The sequence below is a fragment of the Gossypium hirsutum genome, chromosome A12, assembly GCF_007990345.1.
Source record: "Gossypium hirsutum isolate 1008001.06 chromosome A12, Gossypium_hirsutum_v2.1, whole genome shotgun sequence".
Lineage (NCBI taxonomy): Eukaryota > Viridiplantae > Streptophyta > Magnoliopsida > Malvales > Malvaceae > Gossypium > Gossypium hirsutum.
The window spans coordinates 101908938-101932303 of NC_053435.1; the positions used below are offsets into that span (position 1 = coordinate 101908938).

At 33.0% G+C, this 23366-nt stretch overlaps 2 protein-coding genes across 4 annotated transcripts; both read right to left on the reverse strand.

The window, feature by feature from the left end:
* Window positions 1-597: 597 nt before the first annotated feature.
* On the reverse strand, window positions 598-5351 carry LOC107946818 (ribonuclease H2 subunit B). Of its 2 annotated transcripts, none has more exons than XM_016881282.2 (10): window positions 4822-5351; window positions 4661-4720; window positions 4438-4539; window positions 3781-3857; window positions 3039-3162; window positions 2624-2688; window positions 2174-2243; window positions 1586-1661; window positions 1334-1427; window positions 598-1092 (listed from the first exon to the last, which is right to left on the reverse strand). In XM_016881282.2, the coding sequence occupies exons 1-10, from the start codon at window positions 4871-4873 to the stop codon at window positions 967-969; spliced, it is 846 nt and encodes a 281-aa protein (XP_016736771.1). In that variant the 5' UTR covers window positions 4874-5351; the 3' UTR covers window positions 598-966. The 2 variants fall into 2 exon arrangements, with proteins under 2 accessions (XP_016736771.1, XP_016736772.1); XM_016881283.2 differs by having other exon boundaries at window positions 598-1089; window positions 4822-5302.
* Window positions 5352-5977: 626 nt separating this feature from the next.
* On the reverse strand, window positions 5978-10097 carry LOC107946817 (uncharacterized). Of its 2 annotated transcripts, XM_041083339.1 has the most exons (10): window positions 9911-10097; window positions 9353-9476; window positions 8987-9125; window positions 8784-8861; window positions 8262-8625; window positions 8012-8124; window positions 7610-7774; window positions 7320-7459; window positions 6564-6656; window positions 5978-6478 (listed from the first exon to the last, which is right to left on the reverse strand). In XM_041083339.1, the coding sequence occupies exons 2-10, from the start codon at window positions 9424-9426 to the stop codon at window positions 6319-6321; spliced, it is 1326 nt and encodes a 441-aa protein (XP_040939273.1). In that variant the 5' UTR covers window positions 9427-9476; window positions 9911-10097; the 3' UTR covers window positions 5978-6318. The 2 variants fall into 2 exon arrangements, with proteins under 2 accessions (XP_040939273.1, XP_040939274.1); XM_041083340.1 differs by lacking the exon at window positions 8987-9125 and having other exon boundaries at window positions 9353-10097.
* Between the last annotated feature and the right edge of the window lie 13269 nt (window positions 10098-23366).

Consider the following 23366-nt stretch of genomic DNA (forward strand, 5'->3'; position numbering starts at 1 on the left):
TATTAATTAATCAAAATATTTAAATTTATATATATAATAAAGCACCTATATTTTAGTGTTTTTAACCTTATAAATTATTTATTATATTTTTAAATATGCTATAAATTCTACAACACAAATATTACTATCCTCAATAATCATTTTTCATTCTCATTATGATTTATTGTACCGCGAGTGAATCCAAAAAACTAATTTTATTGTTATTTTTAATCTCACTGCTATATTACCATTATTTTTAATTTCACTAAAGCTATGTGAAACCTAAAAAAGAAGGAAGAAATTACAGCTTGGCAAATGACGGGTAACAAGGTGGGATAAGCACGGATGCTTTAATTTCTCAAGACAATATTGATTCGCACGTCCCATCTGTATTCTTTAAAAGGAAGTTAAGAGATGTAACTTTCGGCTTTACCTATCTATCTATCAGCCCCATCTCACCTTGGCCATACAAGTAACAACTCGGAAAGCTGTAAATAGATATCTCCTAGTACAGTAAGTTAGGATGTGGTCCGGCTTTCTAAACAAACCACGATGTGTTGCATACAAATACAACTAGGGTTTAGGCTCCTCTTATGGATTCACAATTCAAACTGTTGGTTTCTTCAAAACAGTCACTTTATACTTTTAGTCAATGCAATCCTAATTGGTTCTGAGACGGTCCCTGGAGACACCTCATCTACAATTTATGCCACGACTGTCAGTAGCGTTTATGGGAATGCCGAAACATATCATTAAACAAGCGGCACCTTCATATCTACTACTAAAACATGCCTTAAACCACTCACAATCAAACAAACAATTTTCTATCCTCCTCCATTTTGCCTTTTAATCCACAAGCCCACCCTTTTGGATTACATTTTACAAACATTGTGTTGTTGATCTCTAATTTCTCTTATCAAATTTTACCAAATATTAAAATCTGAAGATTTAATGGATGTTGTTCGATCCTATCCATCCCACAAAACTTCAATTCCTCCTCCGTGAAGCCCTGGTGAACATTTCTTTGATGTTCCTTGACTCTGTCTCAACTTTAGCCTTTTTGGCTTGCTTTACATTTCTTCCCGTCTTTTTCTCACTTGTATTCTTACCCTGCTTAATTCAATTCATAAAAACATTAACTTACATATACGGAAGAAGAGTATCAATCGACAAGAATTGCAAATGTAAAAAGTTTACTCTGACAAGCATTTATGGTATAAGCCATTAGCCTAGCCTAGTGGTAAGCTGGTAGCCACACCCCACGCTCTAATGAGTGGGGAAAAAGTTGAAAGCAATACCAGCAACATCCCTAATTTAAAGAAAAAGAAGCAATTGGCAAGCTTTATTAAAATACCTGTGAGAAGTTGGAAGAACCAACAGGGCTTTCTATAGCTGATGGACAAACTTCAATATCTGCTGCTATTCTTTTCGCCTCCGGTAAATTCAACCTGCAAATCGCTCAGCAATATACAGCTCGAATGCATCAAGAAGGGAAAAAAAACTCTGCATAGATTCATTTGATATCCTAATTTCTTAGAACAGAATAAACAGAGTTGAACATAATATACATTTAGAATTGAAATTTTCAAAAGGTTTGAGACGATACTTAAAATGGTCACACAAAAGCTTCAACCAAGGGTCATCTTTCAAGTACTCCCCTAATATTGATACTGAATCAGCCACTGCATCAATAAAAGAGGTAAATCAAATTGTGACATATGTTGTTAAATCAAGATTAACTTCATGCCAAATCAGGCACTCCACAGGTTTTCTAAGATATGGTTATTAGAACCGTTGTTTACAGCTTTTACTCAATGCCAGTGACTACTGAAATGAGCTGATCAGGCACATACTTGTGAGCCGAACACACAATAATAACAATTCCATATATGCAATCCCTTGGGCTGATAGCTTTACCACCCAAGCTTACTGTAGTCATCATATACTTACGGCATAAGAAATTGGAACTTTAAGAGGAAGTTACTGGAAGCAGTCTTTACATATTACATAGCTCGTCCCCTCTAAAAATTTAAGCCTACACTTTCTTGCACTTATCTATCCAATAAGACTAAGAAAATTTCATTTAAAATTTTTATTAACTACATACATGTCTATCGTGTGTTAAGGTGAATGGTTGCATGTCACAAATAAAAATAGATGAATATCATAACCTATTTTCTGAGAGAAAATATACATGTATCCTTCTCTTCACGTGCAGCATAGTTTTGATCCAATGCCGGTAGAGTCTGTTTCAACTGGCATACCTGCAGTTCAAGAGAAATTATAAAACACTAAACAGTTTTGACTTATAGAATTTGTATAATCATGGAAGCAGCTAGTACAAACTAACATATAACGTTGCAATGAGTTTAAGAACAATGATGTAAAACAATAGTGGTAGCCATTTAAAACAGAAGTGTATTGCTTCCCAAGTGGATATTTGATGCACGTATTATGTTCAATTGACCTATAAAGGACAGTTATCTTCTTTCCAATTGAAGACACCAGAAATATCTAATACAAGAACTCACACTTGGGTTCTCTACTCATCCACAGTAAGATAACTATGCAACCAACAAAAACTCGGTTTTAAACGTTCCATAGATGAACACAAGAAAAAAAAAAGTTACAACAGAAGACCAACCTTGTAATGTAACCAAGCAAAAACCATTTTGTCATCAAGCCTGAAAAACTTTGTTGATCCAATTTCTGCATATTTACAGAGCAGGTGAGAATAATTAATATATGTGTATTTGCAGTAGTTAATTATTGCTGACGATTTGACATATAGTTAATGGAACAATTTGTAATGCAGTTATTAGCATCTACGCTCCATGAAAAACAGGACTAAACCCTTGCCACCAGAAGAAAATAGTAGAGACAGGATCCCCTAACCGCATGCCACAATCAGATTTATGACAAGATATTTAATGGAAAAAAAAACAGATCTCTTTCCCTGTAACAAATACAAAAACTGACAGGACAGAATGACTTAAAAGAAAGCATTTTGGAGTTATTCTCAAAGAGATGTTCACAGGAATATGCAGGTAGTAGGAAACCTTTGCTTTCACAAACAATTTCCATACAGTCCCTCGCAATGGAGAATAACTGCTGATATCCAGGATAGTCATTAACGAAGAGGATCTCATCTAATTGCCTAAACTTTCCAGGATCATCCCCTTTCTGCATTTACATCAAAATTGAATGATTACAGGTGAAAGATAAAAACTTCAAAGATTTGAAAAACAAGAAGACCAAAAAATGAAATCAACAACAAGGCAAAACCATGCAAGTTAAAAATAGGTAAGAACCACTATTGAAGCACACAATCTAAGCAAACCAAAGACAGTAGGCTGGATAAAGTCAAAGAAAGCGGGAGATTGATTATTATTATTATGATAATGAGAAACAAGATCCTAATATATAGTTGAAACAAGATAATGCAATACAGCACAGAGACTAAAGAATCTTGCAATCCTTACAACTCAGAAGTTATTGTTGAAGGATTTTAATTTGTTTTAGTAGGGATCAAATAATGCCCCCTGCCCCCCCTTGTTAAAATTAAGAATTGACGAAGCAAGAACCATCAACTAATTTCATGTAGGACTTAACGTTTCAATGGCGTAGTTTCTCAAGTGTCTTTTCTCTTAGCCTCTTGAGACACTTGGCTAGGCTAAAAGGGAGAATACATTCTTGAAGATGCCTTGCATTGAGGACTTCTAAGGTGCTATTTGAGCGATTGGTTATATCAAAGTAAATAGGCAAGCATCTCTAGTTAAGGGAAAGTAGTAAGGATCATACCTTCATTCTTGCATCTTCGAAGAGAGGCAACATGATGAAAACAGGATCAATAGGAGTAGCAGTATATAGGCTCCCATCTACATAGTAATAGAAAAGGAAAGTAAGGATAATATAAAAAGCAAGGTAATTGGGGATTATAATAAACATGTGCAACCAGCCATTCAGCTGTGCTCAATGTATAATAAACTAAACTGAATAAAACTGTATGATTGAATGTTAGTTTATAAGGCTAAGAATTAAGGTTTGCAAATAATAATCCCACTAAGGTCCATCAATTTTGGATTTACGTATAATATATTCAGTTTGACATACATAGTTGACGTACAGTTTATTAAAATTATTGTTTAAGATTTACAAATTATACCCTTTCTGAAACATTGCGTGTAAACCCTAGAATAGCTGGATATCACAACCTAAATCAAACCAACACCCCAAGCAACTCTAAGAAAATGAGCCACGAAACGCTAAAATTAGTGGGCTTCTTCTGCTCATAATTAAAACAGAAAACTAAGTTTCTTTTCCTTTCATAGACCACAAGCATCATATGTGTACATACATGTATATATACATTCATACATATATACACGTATGAGCTTCGGAAATAATAATCTCTTGCCTAATGACACATGATGAATGTTATAAGAATAGAAGGGTTACCTTCCGAAACATAATCTCCCAAGAACCAAGACCCATACGGTTGCTTGAACCAGTGAAGTTCTTGAAGCAAACCATTACATAAAAGATAGGATGTACTGACTCCTGTGAAGAAAAAAAAAGGGAACTTTGTGTAGAAATCAGGAGGGTCAAGCTATAAAACAAAGATGAGCAAGAATTTCAAAAATCAGAGTTCCATATTCTGAAACATAGCGATGAAAAGTACCAGTTTTGGGGTGACGAAGTGATAGAAAACGAGCGGAACCATCCCCATTAGCTCCAGGGACTGCAAGGAATGGGAAGAAAACATTAAGATAAATTGCAAAAGGAAGGACACGATTAATTCTAAGAGAAGAAAAACAAATGCAGGCAGAATAGGGGGGTTACCCGGAGCAATTAAAAGACGGGACTCATCAATGCCTTCCCAGCAAGACCCCATTAGTCAAAGAACAGAGGCAATGCAGATGCAGAACAAAGAATGATACAAGCTGGGACTCTGCTAGCGGGAGAATAAATTAGGGGAAAGGAGTGCTGAAAAGTGAAAAAAGGCAGATAGATTGGCGGGAGCAAAAGAACGGCAAAGACGAAGAGCGCCCCTACAATAAATCCGGAATCCGGGTTTTGGTTTCAAGCCCGTACCCTCCCCGACTTTGAAAAATAATCAAGCCCAATATAGTCCAACTCCAGCATGGTTGGGTTTCATCAAGGCACGGAGCTTAATCGGCTTTCAATCTCCATCGAAGTATTCGGCTTGGGTAAACAATATTCAATGTGGATGACAAATCCAAACGGAGTGGACTGGATGGAAGCCTGGACATGGATTTTCGACTTCCATCTCTGGTCACAGTTAACCAAATGATCCATTATTTCTGATAAATGAATAACAATATATTATGCCAATTGTAATCAAGAAGCCTCAACCCCAGACCTCTTCCATGAGCTGCTGCTTCAATTACCAAATAACCAGATTGCCATGTCAATACTTATACACACTAAAAACACAATAATGTCTCTATCACATGAGTTACTACCCCAATTGCCTATCCAATTTTCATTACAGACCTTTCATTCACGATGTTTCACCTACAAACTTCTCACGTTTTCTCCATGAAAATCAGAATACCTTTTGAAACTAGAAACTATCGTTACAAAACCCTTCTACTCTATTTGGGTTCTTTTTTACTTTCGGAAGTAAATGAAGTTAGAATCTTTGTTTTTCTTTGAAACACTTAATTTTTATTGGACAGCTACCTTTTAGATAAATTATTTTATTCAAAAAATATATTTGGGAATAAATAAATCATTATAATAATACATCTCCGCTCAGTGTAAAGATTATAAGATTTCTTTTTCATACACAAAAATACACTTCTTTCCTCCCTAATTTTAAGTATATTTCTTCCCTCTTCCATCAACATGGTTCATAAATATTAAAAAGGAAAAGGTTTTTATTAGTTCAAGGAATAATACTGGAATTTCCATTGGATTCAGTATCCAGTTCTCCCAGGCCCAACTGCTCATTAGCGATTTCGTCTATAGACTCTACTGTAAACCTATTTCCAGGCGTGATTTAGATAAATGTTATGCCATCAATACATAGAACCCAGAATACAAATATAATATGCCAGCACCATAAAATGTGGGATCTAATTGCTCCATAAACAGCCATTCCGACTAATAATTAGGCTCCTAATTCCTCCATGTTATAACAACATATGAGACACCGGAAATGAAGACATGTTCAACTTAGAATTTGCTTACATCTCCAATACAAACAACTTCATCTGCTCAAACCCCCCCCCCAAATGCTAATCACAATCGCAGAATTCATCCCTTAATACAAGGAGGATTTCAGATGGACAGAAGGTTGGTTATGTACAAAATTCAAGGCACAGTGAGTCGACCTGTGTGTCCCAAAGACTTCCATGTTGACTCCAGCCGCATCAAATGCAATTTCTCAACAAATGGTTCAAGAATCTCTGCCTCTTCTTCCGGCGCAAAGGCCATGCAAATGCTCAGCTCTTGCACTGCCTTTCCATATTCCCTGCCATTTTTTGTATTACCAAATTTAATACCATCTATCACCCAAACCTTCTTTTTCAAAACACTAGATTTTTCAGAATTTATACCTATTATAATACAGCATCATGCCATGGTCCCTCCTCAGCACCCAATTATGTGGCTGCAGAATCAACAATCTTTCTGAAGCCATGATAGCTAGCCTGCAAACAAATCCATCATTTTAAAAATGCCATTTACGAAGCGAAGTATAAACCAGATCAACTGACTTCAAGCACAAGTTCAGCACAAGTTTTAGCTGTCAAACTTGCACCAATACTAACCGAGGTACCAAGAATAAACCCATAACAAAGACCAAACTCACCCACATGAAGCAAACATTACTACATAATTTAAAGAAAGGTGTCAAATGGGGAATCAATTTTAAGAGCAACCTTCAAACTTACTTTGCACCACATATCACATTCCTAGTCCCTACCACATTAATATGGCACTAACACTGTCATCGTGGAAAAGTATATAAACGGAAACATATTTAAGATACCATCAGGTTCTGATTTTTCATAATCAAGTCAGATCAGCATATCATAAAGAAGTATCTTCTCTACATAATGCACGAGGATCAATTATTCTTCAGTAAAAATTGTCAATGAGCTATCTTCAATACTGCAGCTCTTTACCAGTCATTCATTAAGCAGAACAAAGGCCTAATCCCACTACCAAGCATAACACAAAAGAAAAACAGAGTTACAGTTCATTCAGCTTCATACGCATAATGAAATTGCTAAGCCACAGTTCAAAACAACCACAGAAAGGAAAATTTTGGGAAGTTATGCTACTAATCATAAAAATAAATTTGAATTTACCTAAGATCTTGCGGGCGCAGCAGAGGGACATTGGATTTATCCATCACGTTGGGTTTCTCACCGGCATCATTAACATGCCTAAGGGGAGAAGTCAGCATCAATCCATGATTTGATCTTGAAGCACGCTTCCAGTGAAGCCTCTGCAGGTGTTTTTTTCACCCTTTAAGATTATTTCATATGTAGAAAAGACATTTTGGGAGTATACTTGAGGCATGGCATGAATAGTTCAGAATAAGTTTATAAAATGTCAGCATATGGTATACAACTTGATGATAAAGATTAGGACTTACAATCAAATTGGCTAATGCAATCCCAATAATATCACGATTTGTAGCTATCTCAAGCCCTAACAGTGAAGTACCAGTTAAATCTGATGCCATTGATCTAGGGTCCTCCACACACCTTCCATTGACAATAGCAAACAAGCTGTGTCCTGAAGTCACTTTGAAGAGTTCCTACAGAGAGAAGAGTAGAAGTTAAGTACATTTGAAGTCACCTTCAGCAAGCAGCATGCATTTAAAGTCACCTTTGGCAAGTAGCCAAAAGAGAAGAGACTCACTTGCAATTTTCCTAAGCAGGAAACATTACAACGGATTGGTTAAGACATCAAACGTACATTTCTACAAGTATGAAAAAGAGAACTATATACCATGAAAATAAGAAAAAGAAATAAAATTCCGAGATCTAAGTACCTCTGGGTACCCTGTCTGGGGCCATATCAAAAAATCTTCCCCAACTCGAGATCCCACAATGGTTAGACCAAGCCGCCGACAAACTTCAATGTAAATTATGCTAAGCAAAATTGCTGCAATTACCAAAATCATATTAGTAGACTGCCTAAAATGACAATGAAATGCTGAGGAAGCATATGTTCTGCGGCAAAATTTGGAGGAAAAATATTTTGCAGTGTTACTGCAAAACGGAAGTAGAATAAGGCTTTACCACTGCCACATCTGGAGCTCAGTACTGAGTGTAAGTACGAATGCTTAGAATCTACAAGAACGGTGGATCTTGTCAAGCCTCTTGACTCAAAAAGAACTAAATTGACTGCTTCCAGAACTTCAACCAGATGGCAGCCTATGTCCCTCGAAACCAGCTCAGCTTCAACTTCTTTAGCAATTGCATCCAACTCACTTAACCATTCAGGTATGGTCTTTCCACCTAAAGGCATTTGCTCCAAAGAATCCCAGTCTATGGCCTCCGATGGGGAAGAAACATTTCTCCTTTCATTCAGGATAGAGCAAGCATCCATCTCTCGGTTGAAAGACATGAATACCTCATCTTCAGCTGCAACATAAATTAAAGCCTACACCAAAAGATATCAAGCAAAATAAAACTTCGAACTTATAATAATCAAAAGCATCTCACTCCTCATCAGTCACCAATAAACAATGAAATAGCCAAACATTGTAACTATCTAGTGGGTAGACCATTTGACAATGTCATTGACCATTATATTAGTACCTTAGCAAGAGAGATGTCTTTATCCTTGGACTGGAAGGAGATCTCCCGAGTGAACTTGTCCCTTGAAGTCTTAATAGCCTGTGGATTGTATTTGAATATTAGAAAATGGAAATGGAATATGGTGTAAGTAGTAAAACTAATGAGGGGTGATCTGGATATCCAGAATGGAAGAACATATGTGTACACATTGTTTATAGATCAACCTCCTGATACAATTTGTGACGGGAAGAAGAGTCTTTAGTTAGCTGAATCTGATTGGAAAAAAGAGGGTAAGCAGCAGCAGTGGTCCTAATCCTCCACCTCCTCAGGGCCTTGTGATCATTACGATGGTGATGATCATACCTGATGATCGTAAAGAATAAACGGATATTCCAGGGGTTTTTCCAACTACAAATCCTTCTTCCCTCTCTAATTCATTATACTACTGCTAAAATATCCTAGTTCCCACACCTTTGATGATACCCAACAGTCAAATTATAGTAAACCCACTTACCAAAATCAACTACTAAGTATAAAAAAAAAAGCGAAAAGAGATAAAAGAGAAACAAGTTCGATTATCGGAAAATCACCTGAAAAAGCAATGATCTGGAAATGTTTGAAAAGCCATAGTTGCCGTTGGCACCCAGTATGATGTGGACAACATTGCTCTGGGGGAAACGCCAAAAAAATAAAGCTAAAAGAAACAGTATATACCTACAGCAAGAGAAAAGAAAAGAAAAGAAAAAAAAAGGTAAAAAATGGAAGAAGATCAAGCGTCTTCTCTAAAGGGGGACGAAGCAGCAGTGAATTTAGAAGAAGAAGAAGAGGGTTTCAAGATCTTGGGTTCTACATAACTACTTCCAATTGTAAAACACAACATATACGGCCTTGAAGATGAATTAAAGCAAGCATAATCAGATGAACCAAATGAACAACACTGAATTAAGGAAAAGAAACCAGAATTCCCAAAATCCATAATCAGTTGGAGCTAAATTCCAAATTAATTTTTTTTCCTTTTTCTTTTTTTCCCAATTGTCTAAAATGTAAGTTGTGCCTAACAAAGGAGAAAAAAGGTTGGTACAAATTTGGAATTTACAAGCCAAGGAGGAGGTAGAGAAGATTGGAAGGCAAATTACTCCTCCTTCTACCTCCTTAAATTTGGTTGTGATATTAAACTGAGAATTTGATGATAACTGACATGGTAGTGGGAGCAAATAAATAAGCTAAAGATAATGCCAAATTTTATGGATGAAACACAAAATGTAGAATAAAGTGTGGAATTCAGTCACTCTTATCTTCTTCTTCTTCTTCTTTTTTATTTTTATATTTTCATTATTTTCAAATATGAACATAAAGTTAACAAATATATATTTTCAAATCACATTGCAATTTGGGTTTTTTATAAGCTCTTCAAATAAAAGATTATCTTTTTGATTGGTAAATCTCTTTTAACTTTTTTAAAGAAAGATTATCAGTAGTCAATGAAGTAAATAAATTTGGGATGGAAAAAAGAATGCATGATAAAAAGAAGGAAAATTATTGGGTAAACGGTGGAAACTTTATTAAACATGATGGTTAAGTTTTAATATAATTTTTCACATTTTAGTTTACTTTTACGTTTTCCAAATCTTTCTGTAATGATAGAAAAAAACAAAAGAAATCTATTTTGCTGCCGGGTATTTTAATTATAGATATTGAGTATGACCGATTGACTACAAGTTCCAAGTTCCAACATTGGCTTACAGAAATGAAGTGCATATGAGATAGAATTTAAAATAATATGATGCAGGGATAGATTAGATGGGAACGGAGGGAGATACTTTAGTTGGTGTAGTGCTTGCTAATCCATTGCTTTCACAGTCATATCCCATTTTCTTGAGAAAATAAATGGCAGTGATTGGATATATGATTGGACCCAAGTTGGGGTTACCCATTGCCCTACCTGACGTTTAGGGTTACGCTTTTTCTTCTTGTTCTTGTCCTTTCTTACGACTGCATCTCCATACTTACTTCACCCTAACTAGCTAGCTTTGCTTTGGATTCCCACCATCTTCCCACCTATGTAGCCATGCAGCACATAAACAGTAATACAATGCACTCAAAATGTAATGCCATTTATAAAATATTTGCTGCTAAAAGTTTTGGAAATGGAATCTCATTCAGAGAAGCAGCAGCCATGGGTGCATGCATCTTCCTCCTACTCTGGATCTTCATTATGTTAATTCCATTTTCTCTTTTTTTCCCCCTAATCTTACCTACCCCGCTATATGTGGAAATGGATAGCATATGGTTGAATTCATTATACCAATTTTTTTTTTACATATATGACCAAAAACAATTTCAATGTCAATTATATTGTTTATAGAGTTATTTGATTTTGTGAAGACAATTGTCAATAATAGCAGCCTAGACTAATGAATTCTGACAACGACAACCGTGTCGTGGCGCCTTCAAGGCGGTGGTCCATTGACCCCTTCTACTAAAAACTAAGGCACAATTGATACTTGGCGATAAGCATGCTGCTCAATATTCTCTCTTCTTATCTCACATTGTAACGTATATTTAATTTCGGCTTACAAGAGGCTGTCTGTGTTCTTTCTATCGTTTCGTGGTTGTGGCCCAAAATTGATGGCTCCATAAAATTTGGTTTTATACTACTATTTCATATTGGGCTGTCTCCTTTTCCTTACGATCTCCTCTTCATCTTTTTCGTTACTCATTTTAAAATTGCAAAAATATTAAAACGTGTAAATAATTTTAAATATTTTTAAAAAAATTTAAAATTATAAAAAATTATAAATAGTTAAAAATATAAAAATATTTTAAAATCAATGCTTTTTTATTAATAATTATTTAAATTTGTAAAAATTATAAAAATTTCATAAATTTTTTTAGATTTTACATAAGCACATAATTAATAATAATATTTAAAAATTAAAGAAAAAAAGAGTTGGCCACAACTTCGGTGACTTCTATACTCACTCATCTTCCATTTGGTTTTCATCCCAGAAGGAGCTTCCCCCCGCAAGCTCTGCGACAAAAGAAATAACATGTTACCTTACTATACCGGTCATTTTAAGCGTTTGTATACATATAGCACCGATGAATGTAACGGGCAGGGAAGAAAACAATACGTGGAAGGTCCCATGGCTCGACATCATAAATGTTGAGTAGCGGAACTTACAACCGTAAAATTTTAATATAGATTTTAGTAAATTATATTACATCATCAAAAATAAAAACTAGATGTTAGAAATATATTTAAATTTAGTGATATCTTGAAATTTTGGAGTCTTGTGATTTTATTTCGGCATAAGTATTTTAGAAAATGTGGTTCTTTATTTTTTGAATATTGGATGTCAAAATGGTTAGATACGTGTAGATCTGTTCAAGGGTCAAGTTATTTCTGTAAACTCAAAGGCTCGCCCGAAAATTTAGAGGGTTTGGTTAAAAACATCAAGCCCAAAAAATGAGTTTGGGCAAAAAATAGATCCGTTTAAAATATGGGTCAAGCTAAGGCTTGAACATTCAAGGCCTAAATCGGCTTGACCCACTTTTAAATTTGTAATATTTTATATTATATTTTTTTATATATTATATATTTTATAACACATAAAAATTAAATCTACAGTAATATATAATACAACTATAATGTAAACATTAAAAATGTTAAGATAAGCAGATTAAGTTTTAACTCGATTGGCATGGGCATTGTTGCCAATGCAGGAAGACCTAGGTTCGAGTGCGCTCAAGTGTATTATTCTCCTATTTATGAGTTTGGGAGGGACAATGGGTCATTATAGGTATTGTTTCAAAAAGAACAGATATAATCAGAACTTATAATGAAATTGTTAAAAAAAATTAAGCTAATTAAATATAAAACTTTAATAATATAAATATATATATTTTTTAAATAATATGGGTGGGCCTAAAATGGTTGGGGTTAGCTATTTACAAATATGAGCAAACTTGGGCAATATTTTAAACCAATATTTTAGGTCAGGTCAGGCTTGAGCAAGCATAATGTTTATTAATATCATGCATAGGCCCCACTCAACCCAAGAACACCTCTAGGTATGTTTAACTACGTAATCACACCCGTAATATATAACTTTGGCACATTAATCTTAATTTCTAATCAGCCCATTATAAATTAGAAATTAGTTACTCCAAGTATCTGCAGATATATTACCCATACTTTATTTAATAACTAGAGTCCAATAAGTTTTAACCGAATTAGATTACTTTTAATTTGGGTCATTTATGATAGTAAATAATACATGTAATTTTGTTATTATATATATACATTACAAATTTACACGTCATTATATAACTTTATAAGCTTAAAACTTGACTATTATATCCGTAAGTTATTCCGAATAATCTCATCTATTAATTATGTTAACATAGAATCAATGCAACTTTATAACTAAATCCATCACCAACCATGTATATATATATCAACACAACCAAATGACATATATTAGGTATAAGTGCGTAGAATGGAAATTATATGCAATATGATCTAAACATGTTTATTTCCAACTGGTTGGTACTCATTAATTTTAGTGAGATCAAACCTTACCAAAATTAGAATGTGAATAAATCAAACAAACTTTATTTCATAGAAAATAACCTTAAAATTGTAAAGTGAAATAACTGAATATGTGTCTATAACAAAAAAGTATTTAAAATTACAAACTCTTACTAAAACCGAATATCCTCTGTAACACCCCTCGCCCGCATCCGACGCTGGGACGGGGTTCGAAGTGCTACCTGACTTTTACTAACACTTCCATACTAAACAGGGCCATGAAATCTCAAATAATTAAAAACTTTTATTTTCACATACAATCTGTCCCATATACAGGCTTACGAGGCCCAAAACATACATCCGGAGTGGTTCGGGACCCAACCGAGAACTCATGAAAAACTTAGAAAATCTCTTGCATCAAGGCTTCATACGCCCGTGTGGGTATAGAGCACACGCCCGTGTGCTAGGGACACGCCCGTGTCCCAAACCCGTGTCCAAAACCTGGACAAATATGAGGCTATTTTCCAAGCTATTTTGTCACACTCACAATAGATACACGCATACTTATACAATAACATACAACATGGCAAAATTAGGTACTTAAACATTCCTAACATGTCATGATTATGGCAATTTCACATGCAATAGATATCATAGATTTTACTCACATCTTTACCACATTCATACTATAATCATTATAAACTCATCACATAATACCATAGCACATGCATGCATAAAGTGCGAAAGGAAAGCCTGGCTCCAAGTTGTTCAAGAATAGTGGCGTTGTTGAGTTTCTCGATCCTTTGACTTAGGATTAGTCAGTTCTATTTCTTGATGGGGGTAGGGAAGGGATATAACTCAGCGGTAGAGTGTCACCTTGACGTGGTGGAAGTCATCAGTTCGAGCCTGATTATCCCTAAACCCAATGTAAGTTTTTCTATTTTGCGCTTCTGGTTCTGTCAGTGCTTGAAACAATTTTGTCTTCTCCATATTACTATATCTCTAGAGTCAATAATTTTATATGAGGAACTACTGAACTCAATCACTTGCTGCCGTTACTCTTCAGTTTTCTGTTGAGGTCTATCCTGTAGAGGTACTCAAATTGGATACAAGAATACTTGTACAAACCAACGAAGTAAGGCCATTCCCAATGGTCCACAGATTAAAATCTTTATAATATTCTGAACCATTCATGAACATCACAACAAATAGGATTAAAACATTTATGGCTCCCACATAAATAAGGAGCTGGGTAGCTTAGATTTACAATCTCATAATCAAAATAGACCAACACATATGGTTAAAGCCATATCACATACTCTAATATTTAAACTCCTATACATGCCATAGGCTCAAAGTACTTGAAATCACTACACCAATAGCGTTAGCTTGACAGTGTGATAATATCTCTGACGGCCTCCAACCCGAGCTAACCTGGAAACTCTAGAAAACATGGGAAAGAAGAGGGTAAGCTTTCGCTTAGTAAGTTCATATGAAAACAATAAGCAACTCATTAACTTGTTTTATCAATGTTTACAACATATTTTCAAGTTCACTACAAGTTGTCTTTCTGAGCAACGGTCACTAAATTATTTATATCTGGAGCTAAGAAACTCCGAATTAAGTTCTGTTAATTTTCCCTGAAACTAGACTTATTTTCCTTTCTTCCATAAAATTTCCATAATTTTTGGTTAAGCCAAATAGTACAGTTTATTCCTCAAAGTTACCCCTGATTCACTATCTGACAGTTCCGACCCTTCTGTACTAAAGTTCAATTATCTCATAGTACAAGACTCGAACAATGTTCTCGTCTATTTCTCTTGAAACTAGACTCAAATTTCTACTTACTAATTTTTTTCTAGAATTTTTGGTTGAGCCAATTAGTACAGTTTATTAGTTAAAGTCTCCCCTGTTTCAGGGTATGACCACTCTAACCCCTGTGCACTACAAACCAAATTTCTCCCTATACACAATTCCAACGACCATTCTGTTTATTTCCCCTAAAAATAGACTCAATAAGGAATCCATGCATGTAAGGTATGACTCTTAATAATTTTTGTATAATTTTTGGTGAATTTCTAAAGTCAAAACAGGGGATCTCGAATTCATTCAGACCCTGTTTCACAAAATTCAAATATCACACAATATGGAATTCTTTTTCTTCCCCTGTTTCTTTCATGTGAAAATAGACTTATTAAGCTTTAATCACATATTTTATTCTGCCTCTAACTCATTTTTCACTATTTTTAGTATATTTTCAAAGTTACACTACTGCAGTAACTCAAGCCTGTCAAGGCTAAATTACTCATTCATGATCATTGTTCACAAAATTAATACAACATCGTTTGTATAATCATCACCGAGACATTCATATCACATTTTCATTTACCATCTTACCATATTGTTGTTATGTCGAGTTTTCAACCCGAGGGTTAAGTACATACCTGTTCAAAGTATCCATTTCACAACATTTACCAATACATCCCTTTCATCTCGAGTATTCCTCCATTTGAGTAGAATTTTACCCGTTGAACACATTGGAATATAATTCGGATACATGGAAAGTTTGCACATAAGTGCCACATATGTAGCCAAGCTACCATGTAACCCGCCCATAAGTGAACTCGGACTCAACTCAACGAGCTCGGGCGTTCGCATCCATAAGTGAACTCGAACTCAACTCAACGAGTTCGGATGCTCAACCATCCTAGTGACATGTCACTTGTATCCTAATCTATTCCTAAGGTTCAAACGAGATTTTCCTCGAACACATATCCTTGCCATCTTCCGTAAAATACCGAAACCAATACTCGGTAGCACTTTATATTTAACAGATAATACACATAACTTGCATTTTATTCGAAAATAACCACAAAGCATATATTTCATGATAAAAATCAGCATATCATATATTTAACATCAATAACTTAAAAATAACAATTATGCTATATTATTTACACATGAACTTACCTCGATACCACAAAGGTGAAAAAAAGACGTAATTATCCCTTAATCGATTTCTTTCCGTTCTAGGTCCAAATCTCGATTTTCATCATCTAAAATATCACATTCAACTTATTAAAACAATGTACTGATCAAATTAGTCCATTGACACACTTGGGCAATTTTTACAATTTTGCCCCTATATTTTGCCAAAATTACCAAATTACCCCTAGGCTCGTAAAATAATTTTTATCACATTTATTTACTCCTTGAGTCTAGATGAACCATTTTCATAACTATAGCAACTCATAATTTCAACTATTTCACACATTTACAACTCATTTTACAACTTAGCAATCTAACTCTTTTTAAGGTGTTTTCATGCAATTTCTTTCACAAAAGTTGTTTATTAGACAACTAGGACTCATAATCTTCCATAAAAACACAGCAAACAACACATTTACTCTCATGTCAAAACCCTAGACTCTTCATCATTTTGCAAAATAGACCCCTCATATGAAAGCTCATGTTTTAGGGGTTCCAAAAATATAAAAATCATCAAGAAAAAACATTAAAATCACTTACTATAAAGGGAGTTTCTTTGCTGAAAGTTTCCAGCTTCTAAACCCTTTCTTTGCTGCCATTTTCGGTGGAGAGAAGATGAAGAAAAGATGATATTTTCTTTTCTTTATTTTATTACTTATTTGTCAAATAAGTCACCCAACACTTACCTAACATGTTTGACCAATTCATTCCTTGTCTCATGGCCGGCCATCACTCTTTAAATGGCCTAATTTCACTTTAAAGACCCCAAATTTAAGATACAAGGCAATTTAACACCTTTAGGTATTAAAACACAACTTTTACCTTTTACGCGATGTAGTCCTTTTTCGAAATTGGACTAGAAATTGCTAAAATTAACTTACCAAAATTTATATGCACTTATAAAATTATATTATAACACAAAATAATACTAAAATAATTTTCTCTGGCCTCGGAATAGTGGTCCCGAAACTACTGTTCCGACTAGGCCCAAAATCGGGCTGTTACATCCTCAAATGACATTACACCCATATGGGCAATGTGCTCATGAAAAACCTTGTGTGGTAATCCTTTAGAAAGTGGATATGCAATCATAGAGTTTGTCTTGATATGCTTTATAGACGTCTAACCACTCTGAGCTGTTAGTTTAACAACCAGGAATCTAAAGTTTACGTGCTTTGACTTTGTTGTGTTACTGTTGTTGTTGGAATAAATGTTTGTCATTTATTGTCACAATTTTCACAGTTTGCACATTAGTGACAAAATTTTGCATTCATATTCCATAAAAACTGGAGTCTGTGTACATAATGATCTCTAACTTATCCGACCTTTGATATGTGAGCATGTAATGTTTTGTTCCCTGAAAATAATGTATGAACATTTTGATTGTTTTCCAATGATCCATCTAATGTAACATAAAATTTGTTGGTTGCATGATATAAGTTGTCTCATCAATCTCACCATTGAGAGACACATGCTTGACATCCATCTAATGTAGTTCAATATGAAAATATACTACTCAAATCATTAAAAATTTTATAGAAAATCATAAAAAAATCAAAATTATTAAAATATTTTTAAAATTTATAAAACAAATATTAAAGTGCAAAAAATTATAAAATTATAAAAATTATTATAAATGATCAAAAAATATATTTTAAAAAATAATTAAAAAATACCAAAAAATCATTAAAAATAAAAATATATAATTTACAAAAAAATATAAATTATGAAGAAAATATTAAAAATATATAAAAATTGTTTTCAAATATAGAAAATTATAAAGAGTATTAAAAATAATAAAATATTATAAGAAGTATAATAAATAAATTAAAAAATTAAAAATTAACTTTTTTTTTCATTTGGACAATAACCATCATTAACACTACAACCCCAATTAAAATTTATAAAATTAAAAATATTTATTTGATTTATGAAGCTATTTGTTGTGCTTATCCACCGTAGACCTTTCCAAAGTTTGCACGTCATTTGTCCATCGTCGATGACAGGAGAGTATTTTGAAATGTAAACTAAGGCTTCATTTGGATGGATACTGAGTTTGCTCTCGGTGAGGTTAAAAATAATGGTAACAGTGTGTAATACCCGAAAATTACTACAGTAAGAAAGTAAGACTGTATCATTGATATAGTAAAATAAGGAAATAAAGTGACAAAAAGAGAAATTTTAGTTATGTCAACATTGGGAAATATATTATGACATATTAATTCAAGAAAGGATTAAATCACAAAAGTGAGAAAAGTTTTGTTGCCCAATAGTAAATACTCAAATTTTGAGAGGTTAAAGTGTAAATATGAAAAAGTTGAAGAACCAATAGTGAAAATATTTTAAGGGAGAAATGATCTAGAAACTAAGGAAAATGAATGAATTAGGTCCAAATTGAATAGGTGAATATAAGGGACTAAATGGCAATTTTACCAAATCAAGTGATGACTCAATGATGAAATTTTAAAAGATCATAAAGGGTAAAATAAGCAATTAGAAAGAGATAGAACTCTAGAAGGTAATAATGATATTATAGATATTTTGATAATATTTTATAATTATTTCATTAGATAAATATTATTTATTAATATTTTAATGAGATATTTTATTATTATTTTATTTAGTATAAAAGAAAAGAAAGATGAATTTTCATCATCTTTCCATGCACCCATGTGAGAAGAGAAGAGAAGAACAAAATTTTCCTTTCTTTACAATTTGGTCTTTTTACCAAAAATTCACCATTTCACTTAGAAATCAAAAGAATTTCCATAACTACCAAGAGAGAAAAATAATAATGAGACAATGGTGAGCTAGAATATCAAGTTAGATTCAAGAAATAGAAGTTGAAGGAGAGAGAAAATCAAGTTAACGATTGAAATCAATAGGACAAGATCAAGATTTCGTAGATACTCGTGAAAAAGGAAAAATTGCAGAATAGTCCCTGAACTACTGCAATTATTACAACTCAATTCAGGTAAGTTTAACTAAGAGAGAAAAATAATAATGAGACAATGGTGAGCTCGAATATCAAGTTAGATTCAAGAAATAGAAGTTGAAGGAGAGAGAAAATCAAGTTAACGATTGAAATCAATAGGACAAGATCAAGATTTCGTAGATACTCGTGAAAAAGGAAAAATTGCAGAATAGTCACTGAACTACTGCAATTATTACAACTCAATTCAGGTAAGTTTGTATGGTTAAACTTTAATGTTTATTTTTTAAATTGATGAATGATATTATGTATTTATTCATATCCATTACTGAAAACAAAATTATTGTTAAATTATAAAATTGAATTAAATGTTTAAAACAAGTGGAACGTGGGATTGAGTACAATCGTTCTGTAGCAAAGGATGAATTGACGGATAAGACCATAACTTTGTTATGGCACTATGAACGTAGGACCATGGTTGAACCATGGCAGTGTTTATATGTAAGACTATAGCCGGGCTATAACATGCTGATGATAAGACGATAACTAGGTTATGGCACTACGAATGTAAATGATGAATTGACGAAAAATGTAAAGGATAAATTGACGGTGAATTACTCAAGTAAACCGAGGTTCAGCATTTGTTACGAACTTTCGTGTTTACTTTCTGTTTATCTCTTGTGAGCTTCTGTTCAGCCTTCGGACTTCTGAAAATGATGTACTCATATCCGTAAGTCGTTTTTCGAATGGTAAGATAACAGGAGTTGTTTTTGGATGATATATGTATATGAAGAAATAGTAAGAGAATGATATGTGTCATGATATGTATATATATATATCAATATCTTGATATGTTGATACATGGAAATTATGTAAGTTGTGATGAGTAATAAATTCAAGTGTGACATGTTGATAAAATAAGTTTATTAATGTTGAATTTATATGAAATATGTTCAAATATGCTAACAAGTGTTGTTGTTGTCACTTAGACAAGTGTCAAGTTACTGGTTAAATGGTAATATGTTTATTATATGATGCGTTGAAAGGGTAAGTGCTCAAATGAAAATATACTTGTGCTCATGAAAGAGTGGTAAGTTTTAAGTTATGCAATTTCTTATAAAATGAGTTATCATGTGATTAGTTGGAAAAAGGTCTATGTTTAAATGCACTAGCTTGTATCTATGGTTGAATGATATGCTTATGATTGGTATGTTATGCATATGGAATGACTGTGGAAAGTAAAGAAACGCAAATGAAAATAAAGAAATTTTGGAAGAGTTGAAGTTGTTTAAAATCCTACTATACTAGGAATACTATGTATAAGTGATACTGTAGATTTATTCACTTAGTGAGTTGTTAAATATAACTTCATGAGTACTGTGGTAGCAATATTAGATTATTCTTGATAAGTATAAATTTCATATTTGAAAAGGAGGTATTATGATTAAAGTTTATACAAGCTTACTAAGCATTCATTGCTTATGTATTTGTTTTCTTCTACTTTTCAGATTATCGAAAACTCGATTGGGTTGGAGGCTTGTCGGAAATATATCACACTATCCATCAGTTCTATTGGTATTTTCAAATGTTTTGATTTTGGTTATAATGAGATGTATAGATATTTTGTTTAATGATGGCTTATATGTAGTGTGTTGAGTTTAGCCACTTATTTTGGCTTGTTTTGAATGTCTAGTTATGGCTTATTGATATGTGTAACGTTGATTGTAGATAGACACAAAATTGAGTGAGAAATATGGCTTGTAAAATGGTCTATTTTCGTCCACACGGGCAGAGACACGGGTGTGTGTTTCAACAGTGTGTGACACACGGCCAGGTGACATGGTCGTGTGTCCCCTATATCTTAAATTTGCACTGTGTGCTAGGCAGTGTGACCCAAGTTAGTATACTCACAGGGGCACGAACATGGGTTGAAACACGGCCGTATGTCCCTATTTCGAATACCCACACGACTTGAGACACGGGTGTGCCTACAAACCATGTGAGTCACACGGCATGGCCACACAACCATGTGACCCCTGCAGTGTTAGAAACTTTAAATGTTTTCGAAAATTTTTTTGAGTTTTCGACTTAGTCACTATGTGTTTCTAATGCGTAAATTTGGGTCTCGAAGGCTTGTTTAAGGGACAATATGTATGATTTTGATTGGTTTCAAATATGAATGCTAGATGAAATGAAATGTCTCATAATTAATTTGTAAACTTCGGTAATGCTCCGTAACCCTGTTTTGGTGATGGATTCAGGTTAGGGTCGTTACACAGTGAGATTAAAAATAGTGATGGGTGTATGTTTCAGTTCAAACGTAACTGTAACGGTGAGGCAAAAACAAAAAATAACCATTATGGAAATTAAATTAAAATGTGTATTCATATATATTAAAATTAAAAAAATCAAATTTATATTAATATAATATAATTAAAATTTACTAGACTTTATTTATATTAATAAAATAAAAGTAAATAATTTAAAACTTTAGAAAATAAAGGGGGTCATAATAGGTAGTATCTTTATATATAGTTTAACGATAGTTGTAGTATTAAATAATCTTAATAAAATTATTGATACATATCATTTTATTTTTATTTTATAATGATTTGTTATAAAATTTATCTAAATATATTTACTAAAAAGTTACTGAAATAATGGTAGTATAGTTGGACGGTAAGAAAAAACAAGCGAAATATATGGGCAAAATTGGAAGAAACGCTGCGTTGAAAACGTTTAAATTTTCACTGTAGCAAAACTAGGGGTGCAGCTTCACTAATGCAAATACTTCCGTTATCATTTAAGAATACAATTTATTATTGTGCCCAAAAATCGAATATTGATTGAAATCATTAATGGATCTAATTATAAATGTACTCATGAAAAATAAGTGAGTATAGGAAATCATGTCGATGGGATTTATTTAGTTCTAAATATACTTGAAATTCTTCCCTTTCAAATTCGATTTGAACTAAAGATAGGAGATCTATTTAGTTATTAAATGATACATAGTGCGATGCAGTTAAAATAATGTATTATAGTAAGAAAAGAATAGATGCCTCATAGACAAGCAGATTCATCAATGTAACTATCCTATCGTTTGTTATCTAATTGATTTATGTTTGTTATAGGATAAGAAAACGGTTAGAAATCATTTATTTTTTCAACCATAAGAATCCACAGGGGTGTTATCCAAACATTGTCTGCGATGAAATTGAATTGTAAAAGTACTCTAAATGAACCACAACATGGGTACATTGAATGGGGAAAAGAGTTGAGAAGGTAAGTCGAGATTGTATATAAAATTGTAAATTTCATATTTTTATTTTTTTTTATAATTTTTATTTTTTGTAATTTTATATTATTATTGACGTACTTTTTAATAATATTTTATAATTTTTTGCACTTTATTATATATTTTTAATATTTTTTATTATGTTAATAATTTTTTATATTTTTCTACAAAGTTTTTATAATTTGTTTTTTCATTTATAATAACTTTTATACTTTTCTATATTTTTATAAATTCGAACTTTAAATTTTTTTTATAGTTTTTATGATTTTCTATAAATTTTTAATGATTTTTTATATAAAATACCAATTTTTGCCACATGGTAAAAAATCCAAGAAAATATAGCTATCCTACTTAGGGGCGAAGTCAGGGGGGCTGGCATGGGCCCCGGCCCCCCTTAAAATGTAAAATTGTAGTTTAGGCCCTTAAAATTTTTTAAAAATTTTAAATTAGTAAAGGTAAAATTGCACTTTGGCCCCCCTTAAAATTATAAAAATTTGATTTAATCATTTACAAATTATAAAAATATAAACTATAAAAAATTAAATTTTTATCCGGCTCCCCTAAAAAGTTTTTCTGGTTTCGCCCCTGATTCTATTCTGTAAGAGTTGACAATTGATAATCAAAGGGCTTAATAGATTATAATTTTAACATTCAAAGGCTCAATTGAAAGTGCACAAAAAATATAGGGACTTAATTGATATTTTTGAAAAAAACTAAAAACTTATAAGACCATTAGACAATTTTTAATTCACAACAATTTTAAGTTGTCGAGAACTCTTATCCATACCATATTAAAACTAATACAAATTTTGGAAAGTTTTATCATTTTTAACAAATAAGCTTATTATTTGA

Excerpts from the sequence above, each read along its gene's own strand:
- LOC107946818 (XM_016881282.2), bottom strand. The coding sequence starts at position 4,873 with ATGGGGTCTTGCTGGGAAGGCATTGATGAGTCCCGTCTTTTAATTGCT. Across the intron at positions 3,858-4,437 it reads GGGAGATTATGTTTCGGAAG|ATGGGAGCCTATATACTGCT; the intron begins GTAACCCTTCTA and ends ATTACTATGTAG. Across the intron at positions 1,093-1,333 it reads GTTCTTCCAACTTCTCACAG|CAGGGTAAGAATACAAGTGA; the intron begins GTATTTTAATAA and ends AATTGAATTAAG.
- LOC107946817 (XM_041083339.1), bottom strand. The coding sequence starts at position 9,426 with ATGTTGTCCACATCATACTGGGTGCCAACGGCAACTATGGCTTTTCAA. Across the intron at positions 7,460-7,609 it reads TTGCATTAGCCAATTTGATT|AGGCTTCACTGGAAGCGTGC; the intron begins GTAAGTCCTAAT and ends AAACACCTGCAG. Across the intron at positions 6,479-6,563 it reads ATGATGCTGTATTATAATAG|GGAATATGGAAAGGCAGTGC; the intron begins GTATAAATTCTG and ends AAAAAATGGCAG.